The sequence below is a fragment of the Suricata suricatta genome, chromosome X, assembly GCF_006229205.1.
Source record: "Suricata suricatta isolate VVHF042 chromosome X, meerkat_22Aug2017_6uvM2_HiC, whole genome shotgun sequence".
NCBI lineage: Eukaryota > Metazoa > Chordata > Mammalia > Carnivora > Herpestidae > Suricata > Suricata suricatta.
In genome coordinates, this window is record NC_043717.1 from 91,281,727 (window position 1) to 91,300,683 (window position 18,957).

Consider the following 18,957-nt stretch of genomic DNA (forward strand, 5'->3'; position numbering starts at 1 on the left):
GCATTCATGGCTACTCTAGTTTTGTTGGTGATACGCTAAATAGAGTCTGACAGGGAATGCAAAAGATATTGGAGGGGGGCAACTCTTTAGTGATCCAAGCTTTGTTTGATAACTAAAAGCACTTCCCAATTTTACTTATTTGCTGTGTGTTTCACACTAGATCCCAATCCATTTTCTCTGTTCCTCTTACAACCTGACTTCGATTCTGATTAATCACACACTGTTTCATGAGAGAGACACAGCTTCTTTCCTGAGCCAACAGGCCTGTGGCAGAGGCAGTAATGCTAAACACTCCATTTGTTCCCCTACATCTGCCAGCCTTCTTTCACATACACAGGACCATGTGACTACTTTGGGACAATAAAATATAAGTGTTTGTGACAGGTGTCACTTCTGAGCCTAGGTAATGAAGAACCTACATGAGAATCTTCAACTTCTCTTTCTCTTACAGCAGCAGCTGAAAAGGCCACATGTCCCAGATGGTATAGCCACAATACTAAACACCACAGCCTCAGTCAGGATGGAACCTTAAGTGACTGTGTGGAACAGATCCCCTCCCATTCTCATATCCTTCTGACCTGTGTGGAATCTCTAGTGTGAGCAAGAAATAAACTCTTGGTGTATAAAACCCCTTGACACTTTGAGATTGTTTGTTATCTGAGCCTAACTGTAGTCCTACAGACGCCAGTCCCCCTTCTTCTACATGCATAGCACTTATTTCGTAACCTTAACTTAGTTGTTAAAAACTCTACATGTTATACCCAGACTCCTCTGAACAGGCTCTATGGGACAGAGTGTCACACACAAGTCTGCAAGCAAAGCTTTAACTTTCAACCAAATACATAGTAGAGTGAGCAAAACAGTTCAATAAACACAACTATTTTTCTACTGCACAAAAAACAGGAAATAATTAAATTTCTTATAGACATTTCTTTATTATATTTTCCCACTTGAATATTTAGAGAATAATTTAAATGTAATGCATACTGACAGCAAGCACAGTATCAAATATTAGTTTTTTTTAATATTTTTCTGTTCTCACCCTTTATTCCTTTAGGAAAAAATATTTAGATGACCTCAAAAGAAACAATTATTATGCTAATCACAGTATGCAGTAACACATACAAGCCCATACTCAATAGAAAAGAAAGCAACAAAGAAGTGAAAAAGTCTTTCTCCTCAAATCATTTTAATTCATTTTTCCACAGCCATATAAATTTAAAGTATGAAACAACAATAATACAGCTATAGAATCTAGGTTCTCTTTCAAAGCAGCGGCATATAAAACATAGAAAAGCTAAAACCTCAGCACAAGCTTCAAAAGAACAAGGACTGAGAGGATTTTGATGAAGACAGGAAATGCACAAAATACAGTACACAAAAATACTAGAATGCATAAAATATAAAGCTACACATTTCAGGTAGAAAGCATTGTAAAATATATAAAATATGCAAGAAATCAAACCAAAGAGATTTTTCTTAGAGTACCATGAATACACTGGAACTGGCAATTAGCATTTGAAGATGGGAACAAGAAAATAGCAGTTTCCCATTTAAAACTTTATTTCTAGGCTTTAGGATTTCACCTTCTTGACATCCTTCTTTCCAGAGCTCTCAGTAGCTGACTCTGCTTTTCTTTTCTGTGACTAAAATGGAAACAGATTTAATGTTCTGCTCCAATATGCACATTTTTAAATGGCCCAACAATGTTAAATCTAGGATGTAAATGCATTGAAAAAAAATTTTAACATGAATATTCACTTAAATGTCATACTCACAGTTAATATTCTATATAGCCCAACAAAATATATAACCCAATGTAAAATAACCTTCAAAGATTTTTTTTAAAAAGACATAAAATACCCATCAAAAATAGTCAGCAAATGTCTACTTACACATGGTACCATAAATGTACTCTCATCTTAAAGAACTACTTAAAGTTTTCTGGGCAAAATGCTATTTACTTTTAAAACCTTATGATAGATGTTAAAGCACCATATTTCATATATTCTATGATGCACATTTCTTTTTCACGTTGGCATCTCTGACATCAGGATGCATCTTACAATTGATGACAAATGAGTTACTTGGCAGCAGTTTCACTTAAAGATACAGAAAATGATGCTGTTCCTTACAATAGGAAGCATCTTAGACTTGATGAAATATGGTAGTTTACGTAACCACACTCAAATACTATGATCTATTAAAGAATAGTTCAAATTGTAGCTATACAAGGTGACCTGACTGGATTGAAACCAAGTCATCTTATTATTCAGCAATAAACCTGTTACCGAGTAGACCAAGTAAAGCTTTGCTGTCTGCTCAGAATTCTCATTTGTACTCACAGTTCCACAAAGATCATAAAACTTATTTGATCAAGTCAGAACTCCCAGTTGCAACCTCAGCCCCATCCCATCCCACCCCACCCCTCTCCTACTCCCCCAGGACAACTCAAGTCTCAATTCAAAGGATTTTACTTGCATTATACTTCTGCTTAAAGTCATGAGGAATTTTTTAAAATACTGAGCCCTCTTACTGGGGAGTTCCTAACCACATGTTCTACAAACAAATAAGGAATGCGATAGTAGTGTATTCTTTTTCTGTCAAAAACAAGTTAGCACTTCATAAAAACAGTTTTTATAATAGGTATCATGTGGCATTAGACATAATATAGGCATTTTAATTATGTAAAAAAAATGAGATCTACCTAAAAGTTAGGAAAATGCTGAAAATTTTACCATTGGAGTTTTAGTTGCCCGTTTCTTCTTTTCTGCTCTCTCTCTTTCCTCAATTTCCATATTTTCTTTCTCAATCAGTGAAATCAGAGTATTACAGCGTCTCTGGAATTCCTGAACCAAATAATAAGAGACTTTCAATTTCTGCAACTCAGGCATAATCTTTAAAAAGTTGTAATTATTAATTGTATAATTTCTGTGCTACAGGATTTCTAAAGTTGGTTTACTTCAAAACAATATTCATGCAGGATATTAATGGATTCCACCAAAAATATGAAGAGGACATAAATGTTATTCAGTGGGTGAATGGGTAAACCAACTGTAGTCCATCCATTCGATGAAATACCATTCAGCTATAGGAAGAAAAGAACTATTAATACACAACAACCTGAATGAACCTAAAGTGAATTACACAGAGCAAAAACAGCCAATCTCAAAAATTATTTACTGTATTATTCTATTTACAGAACATTCTTGAAATAACAAAAGTTTAGAAATGGAGAACTTATCACTGGTGGCCAAGAGCTAGGAAAGTGGGGGAGTGGGGGGAAGAATGCCTGTGACTCTAAAGAGCTAGCATAAGGCAGTCTTGTGGTGCTGATTATACAAACGTACAAGTGATGAAACTGCACTGAGCCACACACACCACACACACACACACACACACACACACACACACACACACACACACACACGTGTGCGCATGCATGTATAACCAATGAAATCCAAATAAGCTCTACAGATTATACTACTATGGATTTCCTGATTTGACACTGTAATACAGTTATGTAAGATATTACCATTGGGGAAAACTTGGTGAAGGGTGAAGGGGACCTTCCTGTACATTTCTTTATAACTTCTTGTGAATCGTTTCAAGATAAAAAGTTAACAAAAATGACAGAAACAAAAAAGTGGGGAAGGTCCTATTGCCAAAATAAGTTTTGGAAGTATTCAGGTATTCGCCAGGTTCCTTCACTAGAGGGCTTTTCAGAGACTTTAAGTTCCTGATGAGCAATGTCAAGTCCTAGGTGGGAGATGTAGGATGCAAGCAGTTCTCAAAGCTATTCAACCAACAGAAATCTCTTCTCACAGGACATCTTGTGGGATCAGAGTCCTGAGGAGCACACCTCAGGAAACACTGCTGTATTTGCTAATGCAGAGAAAACAATAGCTGAAAAGATTTTGCATTAACCTTGCCACTACATATATTTCACTGCCAGGAAATCAATGCATCCAAACTATAAACAGTGTTTATGAATGTATGGTGAGCAGTAAACATATTATTCATTAATATGGGTACTCACATATATTAACCCTGCATACACAGCTGTATTTAATGGTAAATCATAGATAAATAACATTTTAAAGTACAACACCTTTTCTGTATTATCAAAACTGTATGATACATACAACATAGGTAAACACACAATGTAGGTGTACTGGCAATTAAGAACCCCCAACAGGGGTGCCTGGGTGGCTTAGTCAGTTAAGCATCCAACTTCGGTTCAGGTCATGAGCTCATGGCTCATGGCTCATGCTGACAGCTCAGAGCCTAGAGCCTGCTTCAGATTCTATGTCTCCCTCTCTCTCTGCCCCTCCCCACATTCTGTCTCTCTCTCTCTCTCTCTCTCTCTCTCTCTCCAAAATAAATAAACATTAAAAAAATTTTTAAAAACCAAGAAGAAACCTAAAAGAGGACCATAGTGAGGGGAAGGGGGAAAGAGAGTTGGGGAGAGAGAGGGATGCAAATCATGAGAAACTATGAATACGGAGAATGAACCGAGGGCAGGAGGGGGAGGAGGGGAGGGTAAATGGTCATGGAGGGGGGCACTTGTGGGGAGAAGCACTGAGTGCCCTATGGAAACCAATTTGACAACAGACTATTATTTTTTAAAATCCTATGGAATAGAAGCATATGAAGGAATAAAGGATGTGACAAAGGAAAAAAAAAACAACAAAAATATGGTCAAAGTACAAGAAAAGAAAACTCATAAAAAATTAAAATGTCTTCATATTTACAAAGTTTTCACTGAAACTAATGATCAAAACCATTACTACACTATATGCTAGTTAACTTGGATTTAAATAAAATAAAATAAAATAATGATCAAAGAAACACAAAGTGAAACAATGCCATCGTTATCAAATTACCAATGATACGTGCATGCATGTGTATGTGGTGTACGTATCCAGTATTGGCAATAAGTTGGGGACATGGGAACTTTCATTCACTGATGATGGGATGCCAATGTTAATAGCTGTTATGGACTGAATTGTAAGCCCCCCAAATTCGTATGTTAAAGCTTAACACCCCCACAATGTGATTACTGTTTGAAGATAAAGCCTTCAAGGAGTTAATTAACGTTAAATGAGATCATAAGGGGGTGCCTAATATGACAGGACTGGTGTTCTTATAAGAAGAGGAAATACCCAGAGATACCTCTCTCCACACTCTTACAGAGAAAAGGCCATATGAGAATACAGCAAGAAGAGACTGTCTATAAGCCAGGCAGAAAGACCTTACTAGAAACCAACCCTGCTGACACTTTGATCTTGGACTTCCAGTCTCCAAAACTGTGAAGAACTTCTGTTTAAGCCACCCCATTTGCGGTATTCTATCATGGCATCCCAAGCAGACCAATACACTACACTCATATACTATGTTCATGGTGCCTGGCTGGCTCAGTCACTGGGGCACATGACTCTTGATCTCAGGGTTATGGGTTTGAGCCCCATGCTGGGTGTAGAGATTACTTAAAAATAAAATCTTTAAAATAATATACACTACATTTTCCTAGAAGGCAATTTGGGAGTATCAATGAAGCATCTTAAAAATTCCCTACCTTTTGAACTAACAATTCCACTCCTAGAAATGTAATGTAAGGAAATAAGAGATGTATGCAAAAATTATAAAATTATGTTTGTAGAAGTATCATTTTTAGCAGGGAAATACTGAGAATGAAATTTATGATCATTTAAAAATGGAATACACAGACCCATATTACTATATACCTATACACAGAAAAATACCAGAGAGATTACTAACTACAGCATAACAGTTAGCAGCAACTATCTCTAAAAGTAGGACCAATGCAAACCTTTATTTTCATGTTTATACTAGCCTGTATTTTCCAGTTTCTGCAATGAACGTTTAGCTCTTGGGCAATCTATAACATTTCTAAGAAATGGCAAATGGGGGGCGCCTGGGTGGCTCAGTCAGTTAAGCATCCGGCTTTGGGTCAGACCATGATCTCACAGTTCATGGGTTCAAGCCCCGTGTCGGGTTCTGTGCTGACAGTTAGCTCAGAGCCTGGAGCCTGCTTCAGATTCTGTATCTCCCTCTCTCTCTGACCCTCCCCTGCTCATGCTCTCTCTCTCTCTGTCTCTCAAAAATAAATTTAAAAAACATAAAAAAATTAAAAAATTAAAGAAATGGCAAATGGTTTCTTAATACAGTTTTAGCTTTCCAAATAAAAGCTAAATTATATACAACATAGGAAATGATATATACAGAAATATTATCAACTATGCATAGGGGCACATGTACTCCAATGTTCATAGCAGCACTTTCAACAATAGCCAAATCATGGAAAGAGCCTAAATGTCCATCAACTGATGAATGGATCAAGAAGATGTGGTTTATCTATACAATGGAGTACTACATGGCAATGAGAAAGAATTGAAATCTGGCCATTCATGGCAACGTGGATGGAACTCAAGGGTGTCATGCTAAGTGAAATAAGTCAGGCAGAGAAGGACAGATACCATATGTTTGCACTCATAAGTGGAATAGGAGAAACTAAGCAGAGGACCATGGGAAGGGGGAAAATAGTTGGGGAGAAGGCGGGAGGTAAACTATGAGAGAGACTCTTGAATACTGAGAACGAACTGAGGGCTGATGGGGGAGGGGGTGGGGGAAGGGGGGGATAATGGGCATGGAGGAGGGCACTTGTTGGGATGGGCACTGGGTGTTACATGGAAACAAACTTGACAGTAAACTATAAAAGAAAAAAAGAAAGAAATATCAACTATCCAAGCATTTTCTACTCTAAAAATTCAAGCTCCAAAAGAGGCAGAAAATCAAAGGCAGTGTAATCAGAAAAACAAGTCCTCATATTGTTTATAAAATATTACTATTTAAAAATATGTGTATATTACTATTTATTAAACATAACCTTAGAGAACACTGGTATATTCAAGTTTCTTCTGCATCTTCAATTATACAAGGTTAAATAATTTAGGATTCATAACATCCTTACTTAGCAAAACAATACTGCTATATTTAATATGCAGGACAAATATTCTCCATTGCTTCATTCAATAACACACATACAAATTAAACAGCATGTTATTCAATTTATCTATTATAAAAAGGGCTACGTTGACCCTGATGAGATTTGATTGTTGGTTTCTAGGGAGACTAGATAGAGTCTTTATATGAAGCTGATTCTTGAATCATTAAGCTATACCCTCTGGCTGTTATTATTCTCATTAATAGCTGCCAGTGACTGCAGATATCTTTAGATACATGTTCATGGTTCATATGGGTGATTCAGGGGAACTAATACTTTTTAGAGTGTCTCATATGCAGGGAAGGAGAACATCTCCAAATGATTATAAATAAACTGTATAATAAGTTCTCGACTTTATTCCTTTTAACCTGTCACTAACTACTGCAGACACAGAAAAATACCCTCTCTAGAGATCAGCACCAAGGAATGGGAGAGTATGGATATTACTTTCTTAGCTTAGACAATGTCACTTTCTCTACAGATATCAACCCCATTTTTTATTCACATGCTTAAACATCGCCTAACTAAACAGATGGCATCATAAACAGAACCCTAGCTAAAACTGGAAATTATAAGGCAAAAGGCCAGATTACCAATAAAACAGTGATTCACTTTTTGAATAACTGACTATGAAAAATTTCATTACATCAAAAGCACCTTCATCTTATATAATTTCTCCTTTTCCATTCATATTCTCCTAAATTCTTACACCTCTTTATATTCCTATTTTCCTGGGGTTACAGGGAGTGTTGTGTGTGGTCTCAAATGGTTTCCAGAAACTCTGCAGTCTATCTCTTTCACCATTTCCCAATGCAGGATTAGGAATGAAGCTGAAGGGAGAAAAACAGCACACAAGAGGAAGAGAGAGGATGTGAAAACAAAAAAGCAGAAAAGAATAAGAAAATGACAAATGGAAAACTGGTCTGCAGCGTGAATAGAGGTGGCAAAAGGAAAAAAAGTATTTTGTGTTCATACATGTGTGGGAGATGCTATAGTTTTAAAAAGTTAAACCAATTTCTTCAGGGCAGGACTTCTCAGCGCTTTTAGTACCCTACTGTAGATTGGAAGTGTCAAGGGAGAGATTCAGTATCAGCATTTCCTAAATCTCTTTGAACACAGAACCTTTGTTCTGCATATGTCAGATCTGTATATCCTAGAACAATGTTTGGTAGAATCCAAGGTGGGAGATGTTCTGCAGGTTAAGATAGATAAGGCTAAGTTTGGATCAAAATATAAAAAACCTAGACACTACCAGGGGAGAACTAAGGAAGTTTACTTAACATAGTCGACAAAAAGATTTTATTAATGGATTTTTACACAGCAGTGATATATTCAAAGGTGTATTCTGTACTGGGAAATCTACCCTTGATACAGATTCCCAGTAGTGTGAGTTCATAAAATTACAGACTCTCAAGACTAGAAAACTTTAAAAATCATTCAAGTTGATGCTGAGTCCTTTTTACTAGGTCCTTGCTAGCTAGTTGTCTGACCTGTCTGAATTCTTCCAATGATGGGACTACCAGTAGACTACCTCCCAAAGTTTTCTATTCCACCTTTGGACAAGTTAAAAATGTTCCATAAATGCAATGCTACCTTATATTTCCAACAACTGGTTCTAGGTCTAATTTTTATATTCACAGAGAACAAACTGATTCCCTCTTCTGTGGGACAGTCCTTCAAATATTACAGGTAGTTCCCATGCTTCCGTCACAATCACCACCAGACCTCCCAAACACTCTCTTTTAAGTTAAAGAGCTAGCTCCCTTTACCCATTCTTCATTGAACACTTTTCTTAAAGGGCTTTATAGCACTTATATATACATATGTACCAATGGCTGTATCACTTCTCCCTTTCCACCTTTCTTACACATTCTTTTAACCAGAGATCAGCACATCTTCTCTATGAAGAGCCAGACAGTAAATATTTCTGGCTTTGCAGAGCACACAGTCTCTGTCACAACTACTCAGCTCTACCACTGTTGCATGAAAGCAGCTGTAAACAATACATAAATGAGTGAGTGTGGCTGTGTTCCAATAAAACCGTACTTACAGATACCAAAATCGGAATTTTATATAATTTTCACATGTCACAAAATAGCTTTTTAATTTTCTTCCAAGCATTTGAAAATGTAAAAATAATTCTTGGCTTGCAGGCCAATGCAAAACCAGGTTGGTGGGGGGCAGGCTGTAGTCTGCCAACCTGTTTTAAACTACAGTCTTTAGATTTACTTGAAACAAATTGTGGTGCCTTGGTTTTCCATACCTTCTTAATGGTTTGTGATTCTATTCAATGCAAAGTCACCCAGGTTTCAACTTTTGAATACTAGGATATGTATCTCTACTTTCACTTAATAAATGATGAAATGTTTGCAATAAGCAGCGCTGCCCTTTACAGTGTGGTGAATATCAATCATGCCAGGCACCAACTTCAAATATCCTTGGCCCCAATACTCAGCTTCAAAGCATCAATTCAAAAGGCACAGAAAGCATCAGTAGACTTGAAGTGACTTATTGAAAGAGATTAAAGAGGCTCCATGTTACATTTCCTATGTACTAAAATCCTAGACACTAAGCCTACCTAAGTCTGAATGACAGAAAGTCTGTGCTTGTTATAGTTCAAAGTCAAAAGCAGGTGAATGAACAAGGGCAAAAAAATAAATTTCACTTCACATTTGTGCCTCTAAATTTGTAGGTAGTTCTATAAAGTCAGAGTTTTCTTCTATACTTCTTATTAAGTAAACAAAATGGGTGTTTTTCTCCTTTGCTTGTTTATTAACTCCCTATACTTTACTTCCAGAATCAATACCTTTAACTATACATGCTCTGGTATATTTTCCAGGTTCTTTGTCACTTTTGAACCTTTATCATAAAAATAATGCAACAATATGTTTGGGCCCAAACATACTGGCAGTTAAATGGGAGTTAATATTCTAATAATATATTGTATATGTCTCAAACAAGTATCAAAGGTTATGATACTTTTACTTAAATGCTTCCACTTAAACATCATTATTTATAAAATGTTGTTGTCACCTCCTCACAAGATAACACAGAAGTATAAATAAATAAAATGGACTCCTGTTAGTGCATTTACTGTATTTCAGATTGTTAAAACAGTTCAATCTTAAATCAAACACTATATCTGCTAATAAAACATATTTTCATAACAGTCTTTTCAAACTTATAAAAAAAAAATAAAAGCTTCAGGGATGACAACCAAATAAAGTCTATCATTAGAAAAAGATAGATGAAAAGAAAAGAACTCAAAGTCATTCCTACATTTCTTCACTTTTTACCCAAATCTGATCCAACTATAGGAGACTATGAGATAGAAGCCAACTAAAGTACTCACACTCCAGGCCCATTTACTCACTGACTGCCTACTTTGTGCAAGGTGCTATGCTGGTCCCTTTAGATATAACCAATTACATGGGAGGGTTAAGAGAGTAGCAGTTTTAAAAAAAGGACTCTGGGGGAAGATGGTGGTACATTAGCCAAGGGAAAGAGGGGAAAAGGAGGAACAGAGAAAAGACAGATAGAAATTTGGAGGTTATCAGCCTATATGGTAATTGAGGCAGACATTTGCCCACTTCCGCAGAACAGTATTTCTAAAATGTAAATCTGATCGCTGCCACTGCCCTATTAAAATCTTACAATGATTCTTCTCATTTCCTACAGACATGACAAAGACTTCTGCACAGCAGACAAGGCCCTTCATAATTGGCTGCCAGCTACCTCCTCTTCTCCCAGTACCTCCCTACTCACGACCCTACCAAACTAACATCCTTGCAATTTCTTCATATGCTGTTTCCACAACCCAGAGTGTAGTCCCATATCCATTTTCCTAGTTCTTCTAGTCTTGGATCCAGAAAGGACCTCTTCTGTGAAGCCATTCCTCTAATCTAACCCCCAAGGCAAAGTGAAGCATTACCTCTTCTGTACATGCCTCTGTATAGATCCTCTTTCAAACTTAAGGCTGAAAAAGGACATTGTAAATGCATGAGGATATCTATTCCTATGAGCATAAATATATTTTTTAAATATTTTAATAATTTTATAGTCAAGAAGAATCCAGCAATACATTTGCAGTTCACCAATTTTACCAATAGTGTATTAATTCATATTTTCATATTTCATTGTAATGCTCTAAAATATCAATATTAGCTATTATCACACAATTAAGTGCTAATACATAAAACTAAAAAACACAAGCAGCACTCTGTAAGAAATTTCCTAGACTATGCTGCATAAGCCACAAATAAAAGTGTTGTTGCAACTATAGAATTAAGTGGAAAATTTCTGAATTTGACTTTCATTTTTCTAAAGTATCTATAAAGAAAATCCTCTAACTGGACAGATAATTTATAAAATATCCTCTGCTGAACTAGCAACCTAATTAACATTTACTATTACTGATAAACCTATAAAATAGAAAGCAAGTTAACAAAAAGCTATAGCAATATTTTCTAGAAAGTATTTTTTCTCCTGCAGTTCTAATGAGAGATGTCACGGTCTTAATTTTAAGTAAGGAACACTTCCATTAATAATAAAGTTGTGATTTGAAAACCAATAGTAATAATGTGAAATTTTACACTGTACGGAACAGTGTGTGATTCTTTTTCTCAGATGCTATCAGAAAAATTCATTTAACTACCTAAGGCAGGGTAATGGTAAACAACTCATTACTAATACTTTGATTCAGCCCCAAGGTACATGGCCACAGGCAATGCACACACAGCTTCCTGAGATAGCAGTGAGAGGAAAGAAAACAGCTCCCCAGAGGCTAAAAAGTAAGAATGTTTTTTGACTCAAATTAAGAGTCAAAGCAACTCTGTAAAGAATGCAATAAATGCTTATGTCAAGAAATGTTCTTTAGCTCAAAGAGTTAAATTCTGCCTTTTCTCCTTTAAGTCCTTAACAGGGCCTAAACAAGTCTAAGGAACTACTGATTGAACTTTGGGTATTTTCCACATGTCCTTTCCAGTAAACTGACTAACAGGGGAAGATCGTTTGGACCTCTCAGGTTCCTCTCCAATCTCCTAGTAAAGTTAGTCTGTCACTAAACGAATGGAGATAACACCCTGAAACTCATTCCCTAAAAGGAATGGCAAAAAAATTAATGAGCTAATGATAGTAAACAGATTGGCAGGCATTATATAAAAGGTACTATAAAAACATAGAGTATTATCATCTCTTCTTATAATCACTTGGTAAAGGTCCTTTTAACTTTGATAGTCTGTGAATGTCCTACTACGAAGACCCATTTCTGGATATTTTTCTTCGAAGGAAATGGTAGGCCAATTCACATGCTCTGAGCTTAAAAAGCTAAATTGATCATCTCCTTCCTACTTGTTGATGTAGTTCAATAGAAACTGATTACTTACTTAAAGACCACACAAGTGCTCAGAGAAAGAAATCACTATCTTTTTAGCACACAGAAATAGAACTAAAACTTATTTTCCCTTTTGTATAGCCAGCATTTTTAAATGGAGAAAAGCCTCAAAGAAATCTTCATACTTTAGCCGAAGGCTTTAAAAGTGAAGCATATTTAGAAGTGGAAGTTCATGCCTTTAAGCACTTTAAGACTGTTAGTTAAGTCAGAAGCCATGAATACAGTACTTTGAGATGTCTGAATAAAATATAACTACCAAGTTTTCCACTTTTTTCCTAAGTATTTCACACTATTTACTGGCATCTCTTGGAGAGAAGAGTCACTTTTAAGCAAAACTATGTTTTTAAAGATAGCTTCTTTAGTAAGCTAAGTTTAAAGTTTAATCATTAATAAGACTTTAATTTGAACACTGTGATACTCTCACACTACATCCTCTGTGTTTCTAAGATAGGATTTTCAATGAAATGAATTAATATTGGAAATCACAACTGCCTCTTTCAAAGGGGAAATTTCTGAGATTGTACATGAAATTCACTATATAAGAGCAATTATTTAAAATAAGGGGGGCAAAAAGATCATCTACAATTATTAATACTCCAATCCTATAATTCCTTAATAATTGATATTGTCATGAAATATTCCAAAAAAACATGTGTAAATATATGCACATTCTAAAATATATTACCTATACTCTAAATCCAGAAATACAAGTAAAAATTTCCCAGGAGGGAAATAAAAAACAATATGATAGAAAAGTTAACAAATAAAAACTCTGGATTAAAATATTTAAATATGAAATAAACTATTATATGTTCTTAAAGATTCTTTAGAAATCATAAATTCCACCTTCCAGAATGACAAAGGTTTCTTCATTATTAACAAATAAAGGTTTCATCTCCTATTCACCTAATTAGTTAATATCTGCTCTTTGGAAAATATACATAGGAGATTTAAATCTCTTCGTGAAGAAAAAACTAAATGCTTTGTAGAAAGAAAATGGATGAAAATAAGAATCTTTACAAGGAAGTTCAGAGACATCTAGTGGTTGTTAATAATATACTGGGGTATTTTCTTAGGAAATGAAATAAGGATATGTAGTTCTACACCCATATCCATGTATTTCAAATAATATAAGGTTTTTCTTGTACTTTTGAATCTGTTTCATCCTCTGCTTTGGTTTAATGATTCTAGACACTGAAAACAGCATTAAACTCTCAACCTTTAAAAAAAATTGGTAACATTGGTAATATATTACTGAACTAATACTCAAAATTCAGCAAATGTTCTATCACATGAAAGGGAATTTATGATCTAAAACATGATTCACTGACAAATGCAGATAGGCATTTGTCTTTTACAAGCTTTTGGTGCTGCTCTACATTAGGATCATCACACCCATAAAACTCCAAATGGCTAAAAATTTTAAACTCATGGCTTTTGAAAGGAGTTCTCTGCTAAACATGCTCATAGATGCACTGAGTTAGAAGACACCTTAAAAGGCCAACTAGCTCACTGCCAAAGCCTTCAGTCAGTCAAAACAGAATCTCTTTCAAAGCTAACAGAAAAGCTATTCTATACTGTTCTTCAATAATCTATTTCAGTGATCCAACGAACCCTGTCAAACAACTCTTTCCTACATCAAACTTCAGGCTTTCATGCTACAGGTTAATTCTTATCTATTTTATTCTTTTTTAAAAGTTAAATTCTTCCTACTGGATCTAACATATATACCTTTTCATATTGTTTTGTGTAAGTACAGCACTTTAAATTTATGCCTAATGAATGTGGTTTTATAAGACTCAACCTATCCATCATTCCAGTTTCTCTAGTTCCTTTTCAATTCTGGCTTGATCCAAAGTATTTGGTAGCTCTCCAGCATTATGTATTCCATAAACTTGATAGGTATATTCTAATAGTCCAAGAACACTCTAAATTTATGTTAGAGATTTAAGAAATATTTGATCTTATCTTCCAGAATTAGCATCTTCAACATAGCAACTCAGATTTTCTTTTCTTTTATTCAGCTTGAACTGAAAATATAAAATGAATCAGAGGCACCTGGGTGGTTCAGTCAGTTAAGCATCTGACTTGATTTCCACTGAGGTCATGATCTCGTGGTTCGTGGGTTGGAGCTCCATGTTGGGCTTTGCACTGGTGGTGCAGAGCCTGCTCGGAATTCTCGGTCTTCCTCTCTCTCTCTCTCTGCCCCTTCCTAGCTTGCACTCTCTCTCTCAATCTCAAAATAAATCACTTTAAAAAAATAAATAAATAAGGGGCACCTGCATGGCTCAGTCAGTTAAGCATCTGACTCTTAGCTCAAGTCATGATCTCATGGTTTGTGAGTTCGAGCCCCACATCAGGCTCTGCACAATCGGCGCAGGATTCTGCCTGGGATTCTGTCTCTCCCCTTTATCTGCTCCTTCCCTGCTTGCTCTCTTTCTAAAAATACATAAATAAACATACATACATAAAATGAATCAAACAAAACATTAAGCATTGCTTTGCACCCTTATTTCTACTTCTGGCCAAGAAAATGTTAATGAAAGACAGAAACTACTTAAAAATGACCAGTGTTTGAACTGTTAGTTTCTGGTGCTTTTAATTTTCAGGCTACATAAATCTATTTTTGTCTTCATTACCTCAGCTGACAAAAAACTGACAATGCTGACATTAAAAATGTGTTGCATTTTAAAAACCATTCAATATCAATTTGAACACCGTTAAGGAGCACTAAAATTTAACAGGCACACAATTTACATTAGGAAGTAACAGTAAACTGCATGAAGCTAAAATATCTTTTCTACGTAATTATTCTCTGTCTCATAATATTCTTTTAAAGATTTAACTTAGGCAACAATTCCTTCTTACTTAAAATAAATCCTTAAGTTGCTTACATCATGTTAAGTATCACCTGCCTAATTACAAAGGGGGAAGCACTTTCAAAGTGGGCAGCTCTGGTGGTCACCCTATTAACCAAGTGATCAAACTTAGCATCACCAAGAGGGGGACAACCTATGTCACTGTGCCTCCTGACGTGATACAATAAGTACACATCACTTATGTCAAATTCTTGACCAAAATGCTTTACCTAAATCTAAAAGTGAGCAAGATAAAAGTGGGACCTTTTATGCGGCACCTGGGAGGCTTAGTGGGTGGGGTGTCTGACTTTGGCTCAGGTCATGATCTCAGTCAGTGGGTTCGAGCCCTGCATCAGACTCTGTGCTGACAGCTCAGAGCCTGGAGCCTACTTTGGATTCTATGTCTCCCTCTCTCTCTGCTCCTCCTCTATCTCTCTCAAAAATAAACATTAAAAAAATTTTAAACAAAAAAAAATGTGGGACATTCTACAAAACAATAAGCTCAGGTACCTTAAAAAGGCATTTGTCAAGAAAAACAAAAAGTTGTAGATTGAAAAAGACTAAAGAGGTTCAGCGACAAAATGCAATATATTAACCTTTCCTAGATCATCAAATTAGAAAAACAGCTATGAGAGGCACTGGGAACAACTGGAAAATTTTGTACATGGGACTATATACCAGATGGCATTACTGAATTACTGTTAACATTTTCAGGTAGCATAAAGGTATTGTGGTTATGTAAGAAAAGGTCCTTATTTTTAGGAGATAAATGCTTCAGTATTTAGAGGTGAACACTCATGATATCTGCAACTTACTTTCAAGTGGCTCAGAAATATAGATATGTATATTTATGAATATCAGATACAGATATGTATTTCTGAATATAGGTATGTTCCTATATTTCTGAATACAAAATATAGGTTCTATGTGTACATACAGATTCTATGTATGTAGGTATAAATGTATATATGGATAGGGAAGAAAAGCCAATGTGGCAAAATAACAGTTAGAGAATCTAAATGAAGAATATATGATATTTAAATTTTTCAAGATAAAAAGCTTAAGGAAATAACTACAAAAAGAATACATACCATGGCAGTTCTAGACTTGATAAACCAGTCAAATCTAAACTGAGGAGCATTCCGTACACACTGTCGTAATTCTTCATATACGTTTTCCCTATCAAAGCCCATTTTGTGTAACATACAAATCAAGAATCTATCTTCTTCCTCAGTATAGTTTTTTCCTTTGCTGGTTCCATACTGAATACGTAACTGATGAAATGGAGCCTTGTATCTTGCAATCTATAAATTTAAAAAAAATAGCGATTTTACCTAAATGTGCAGTAACTCAAAGCTAATCACCATATCAATTAAAACAATCTAATAATAATTTTTAAATACTGAAATAAAGTACTTTGGCATCCAGGGCTTTCTTGATACTGATCCTTCGTTGAATTCTTGCTTCTCCACGTTCAATTTGAGCCATAATTTTCTCAATGTCCTGTAATTCATTGCAACGTTCCCAAAATACAGCTGAAAAACACAATTATTACTTTTCAATAAATGTACTATCATCTTAAACAAATTAATCCAAGGAACTGTAGAATAAAGAAATAACAGGGCATGATGCAGTAAACTTACACTGTTTAAAACTTGTTTCATATTCATCTGTGTGTGTGTGCGTGTGTGTGTGTATATGTGTGTGTGTGTGTGTGTGTTTAATTATTAAATACCCCTAACTTTTTATTTAAAAGTAAGACCATGGGGTGCCTGGGTGGCTCAGTCGATTAAGTATCTGTCTTTGGCTCAGGTCATGATCTCACAGTTCATGAGTACAAGTCCCGCATTGGGCTCTACGCTGACAGCTCAGAGCCTGAATCTGCTTTGGATTCTTTATCACCCTCTCTCTCTGCCCCTCCCCTGGTCACACACACTCTCTCTCTCAAAATTAAATAAACATTAAAAAAATTAAAAGACCTCAACAAGAAGGTTTCATGTTAGTGAATTTCTTTTCATGAAACATTATAAGCTTCTTAATTATCAATCTCAAATGACTAGAATTTTAAAAGATACTACAGACACGAATTTAAAGTATGCTTTCATTCAAACATGATATAGAAGGGACCAAATACATAAAGTGAAGTAGGAGAGAGGGTGGCCATATAAACTTACAGAACACAGCTTCCTAGAAGCAAAATCAAAAATGGAACCCATTATCAACAGGTCACTCAAATTTCTTGCAAAGCAGCAGTTTTTTATCAAAACTTTTTTAAAGTTTATTTACTTATTCTGAGAGAGCAAATGACAGTGTGTGCACATGAGCAGGGGAGGGGCAGAGAAAGAGGGAGGGAGACTCCTAAGCAGGCTCCAGGCTCCAAGCTGTTAACACAGAGCCCACTGTGAGGCTCAATCTCATGCACCACGAGATCATGACTTGAGCTGAAATCAAGAGTCAAATGCTCGAGAGCCGCCTGAGCACCCCTTACCCAAATTCTTACTTCAGTTTTGGAACCACTCACTAAAGGGGTTCCAAGATGGAGGAACAGCATGGAAGTCTTTCTCCTGTCTCGTGTACATATTTAATGTACACCCTGTTTAGCCATATCAACACTAAACCATCCTGCACACCTAGAAAACTGATTTGAGGATTAACATAACAATCTGCACAACCCGAACCACAGAACTCAGCATGTATGTGGCACAGAGAGGTGAGCTGGGGGAGAGAGGAGCCACGAAGGGCAGGAAGCTGTTTTTGCTTGCAGAGGGAGAAAGGAACCGCTCACTAAACTTAAAATATTTCCTACAACCTCTATTTTGTTTTCTAAACTTACTTAAAATAGTCTTTTCTCTGAAACTAAAAAAAAATCATAAAGTCATCCAAATTTTATATATGATCTAAATAACCTTGCTGCATTAGGTCACATCTCATGACGTTAGTGGAAGGTCTTTTTTTAAATGTTATTTGTTTATGGAATTGAGAGAGAGAGAGAGAGAGAGAGAGAGAGAGAGAGAGAGAGAATCCCAACCAGACCACGCATTGTCAGTGCAGAGCCTGATGCAGGGTTAGATCCTGAGCTGAAATCAAGAGTCAGATGCTCAACTGACTGACCAGGTGCCCTAGTGAAAGGCCTTTTAATGGCATACTCTACATTCTCAAATTTTTCATTTTTAGAGCCTATCACAAAAGGAATGTTAGTGCACTCTGATTTTTATTGGTGGGGGTGGGGCTTCAATAAAAAACATTTATTTCTCACAGTTATGGAGGCTGGGAAGTCACAAGATTGACGTGCTGGAAGATTCCAACTCCAGTGAGAGACCACACCCTGGTTCATAGATGATGGTCTTCCAAATGTATCCTCACATGCTGGAAAGGGCAAGGTAGCTCCCCGGGGTCTCTTTGATAAGGGCACTAATCCCAGCGGTGAGAGCTCCACCCTTATGACCTAATCACCTCCCAACCCTACCTACTAATGCCATCACACTAATGGTTGGGATCTCAACATCTAAATTTGAGGGGGAAACAAACATTCAGCCCATAGCACACAAGTGGTACATTACTCAGCCATTTTCCTCTATGCACTGGACATCAACCACCCATCTCAGCATCACAAGAGGAAATGTCACTCTGCAGTTTTTATAAGCACCTTGGTTAATTTATTCCTGCTCTCTTATTCATTC

General features: G+C 36.1%; 1 protein-coding gene across 7 annotated transcripts in view; it reads right to left on the minus strand.

Annotated features, from left to right (window-relative positions):
* Positions 1-910: 910 nt before the first annotated feature.
* SMARCA1 (SWI/SNF related, matrix associated, actin dependent regulator of chromatin, subfamily a, member 1) overlaps positions 911-18,957 on the minus strand; it is a 74,810-nt gene continuing 56,763 nt past the window's right edge. For 3 of the 7 annotated variants that reach the window (XM_029929855.1, XM_029929860.1, XM_029929854.1), the window contains 4 exons: positions 16,694-16,812; positions 16,369-16,581; positions 2,739-2,849; positions 911-1,646 (listed from right to left, as the gene is read on the minus strand). In XM_029929855.1, the coding sequence (XP_029785715.1) occupies positions 1,575-1,646; positions 2,739-2,849; positions 16,369-16,581; positions 16,694-16,812 (515 nt within the window). In that variant the 3' untranslated portion in view covers positions 911-1,574. Of the gene's footprint in view, positions 1,716-2,707; positions 2,850-16,368; positions 16,582-16,693; positions 16,813-18,957 lie in introns of all 7 variants that reach the window. The other 4 variants (XM_029929859.1, XM_029929856.1, XM_029929858.1 and 1 more) reach the window with 3 other exon arrangements.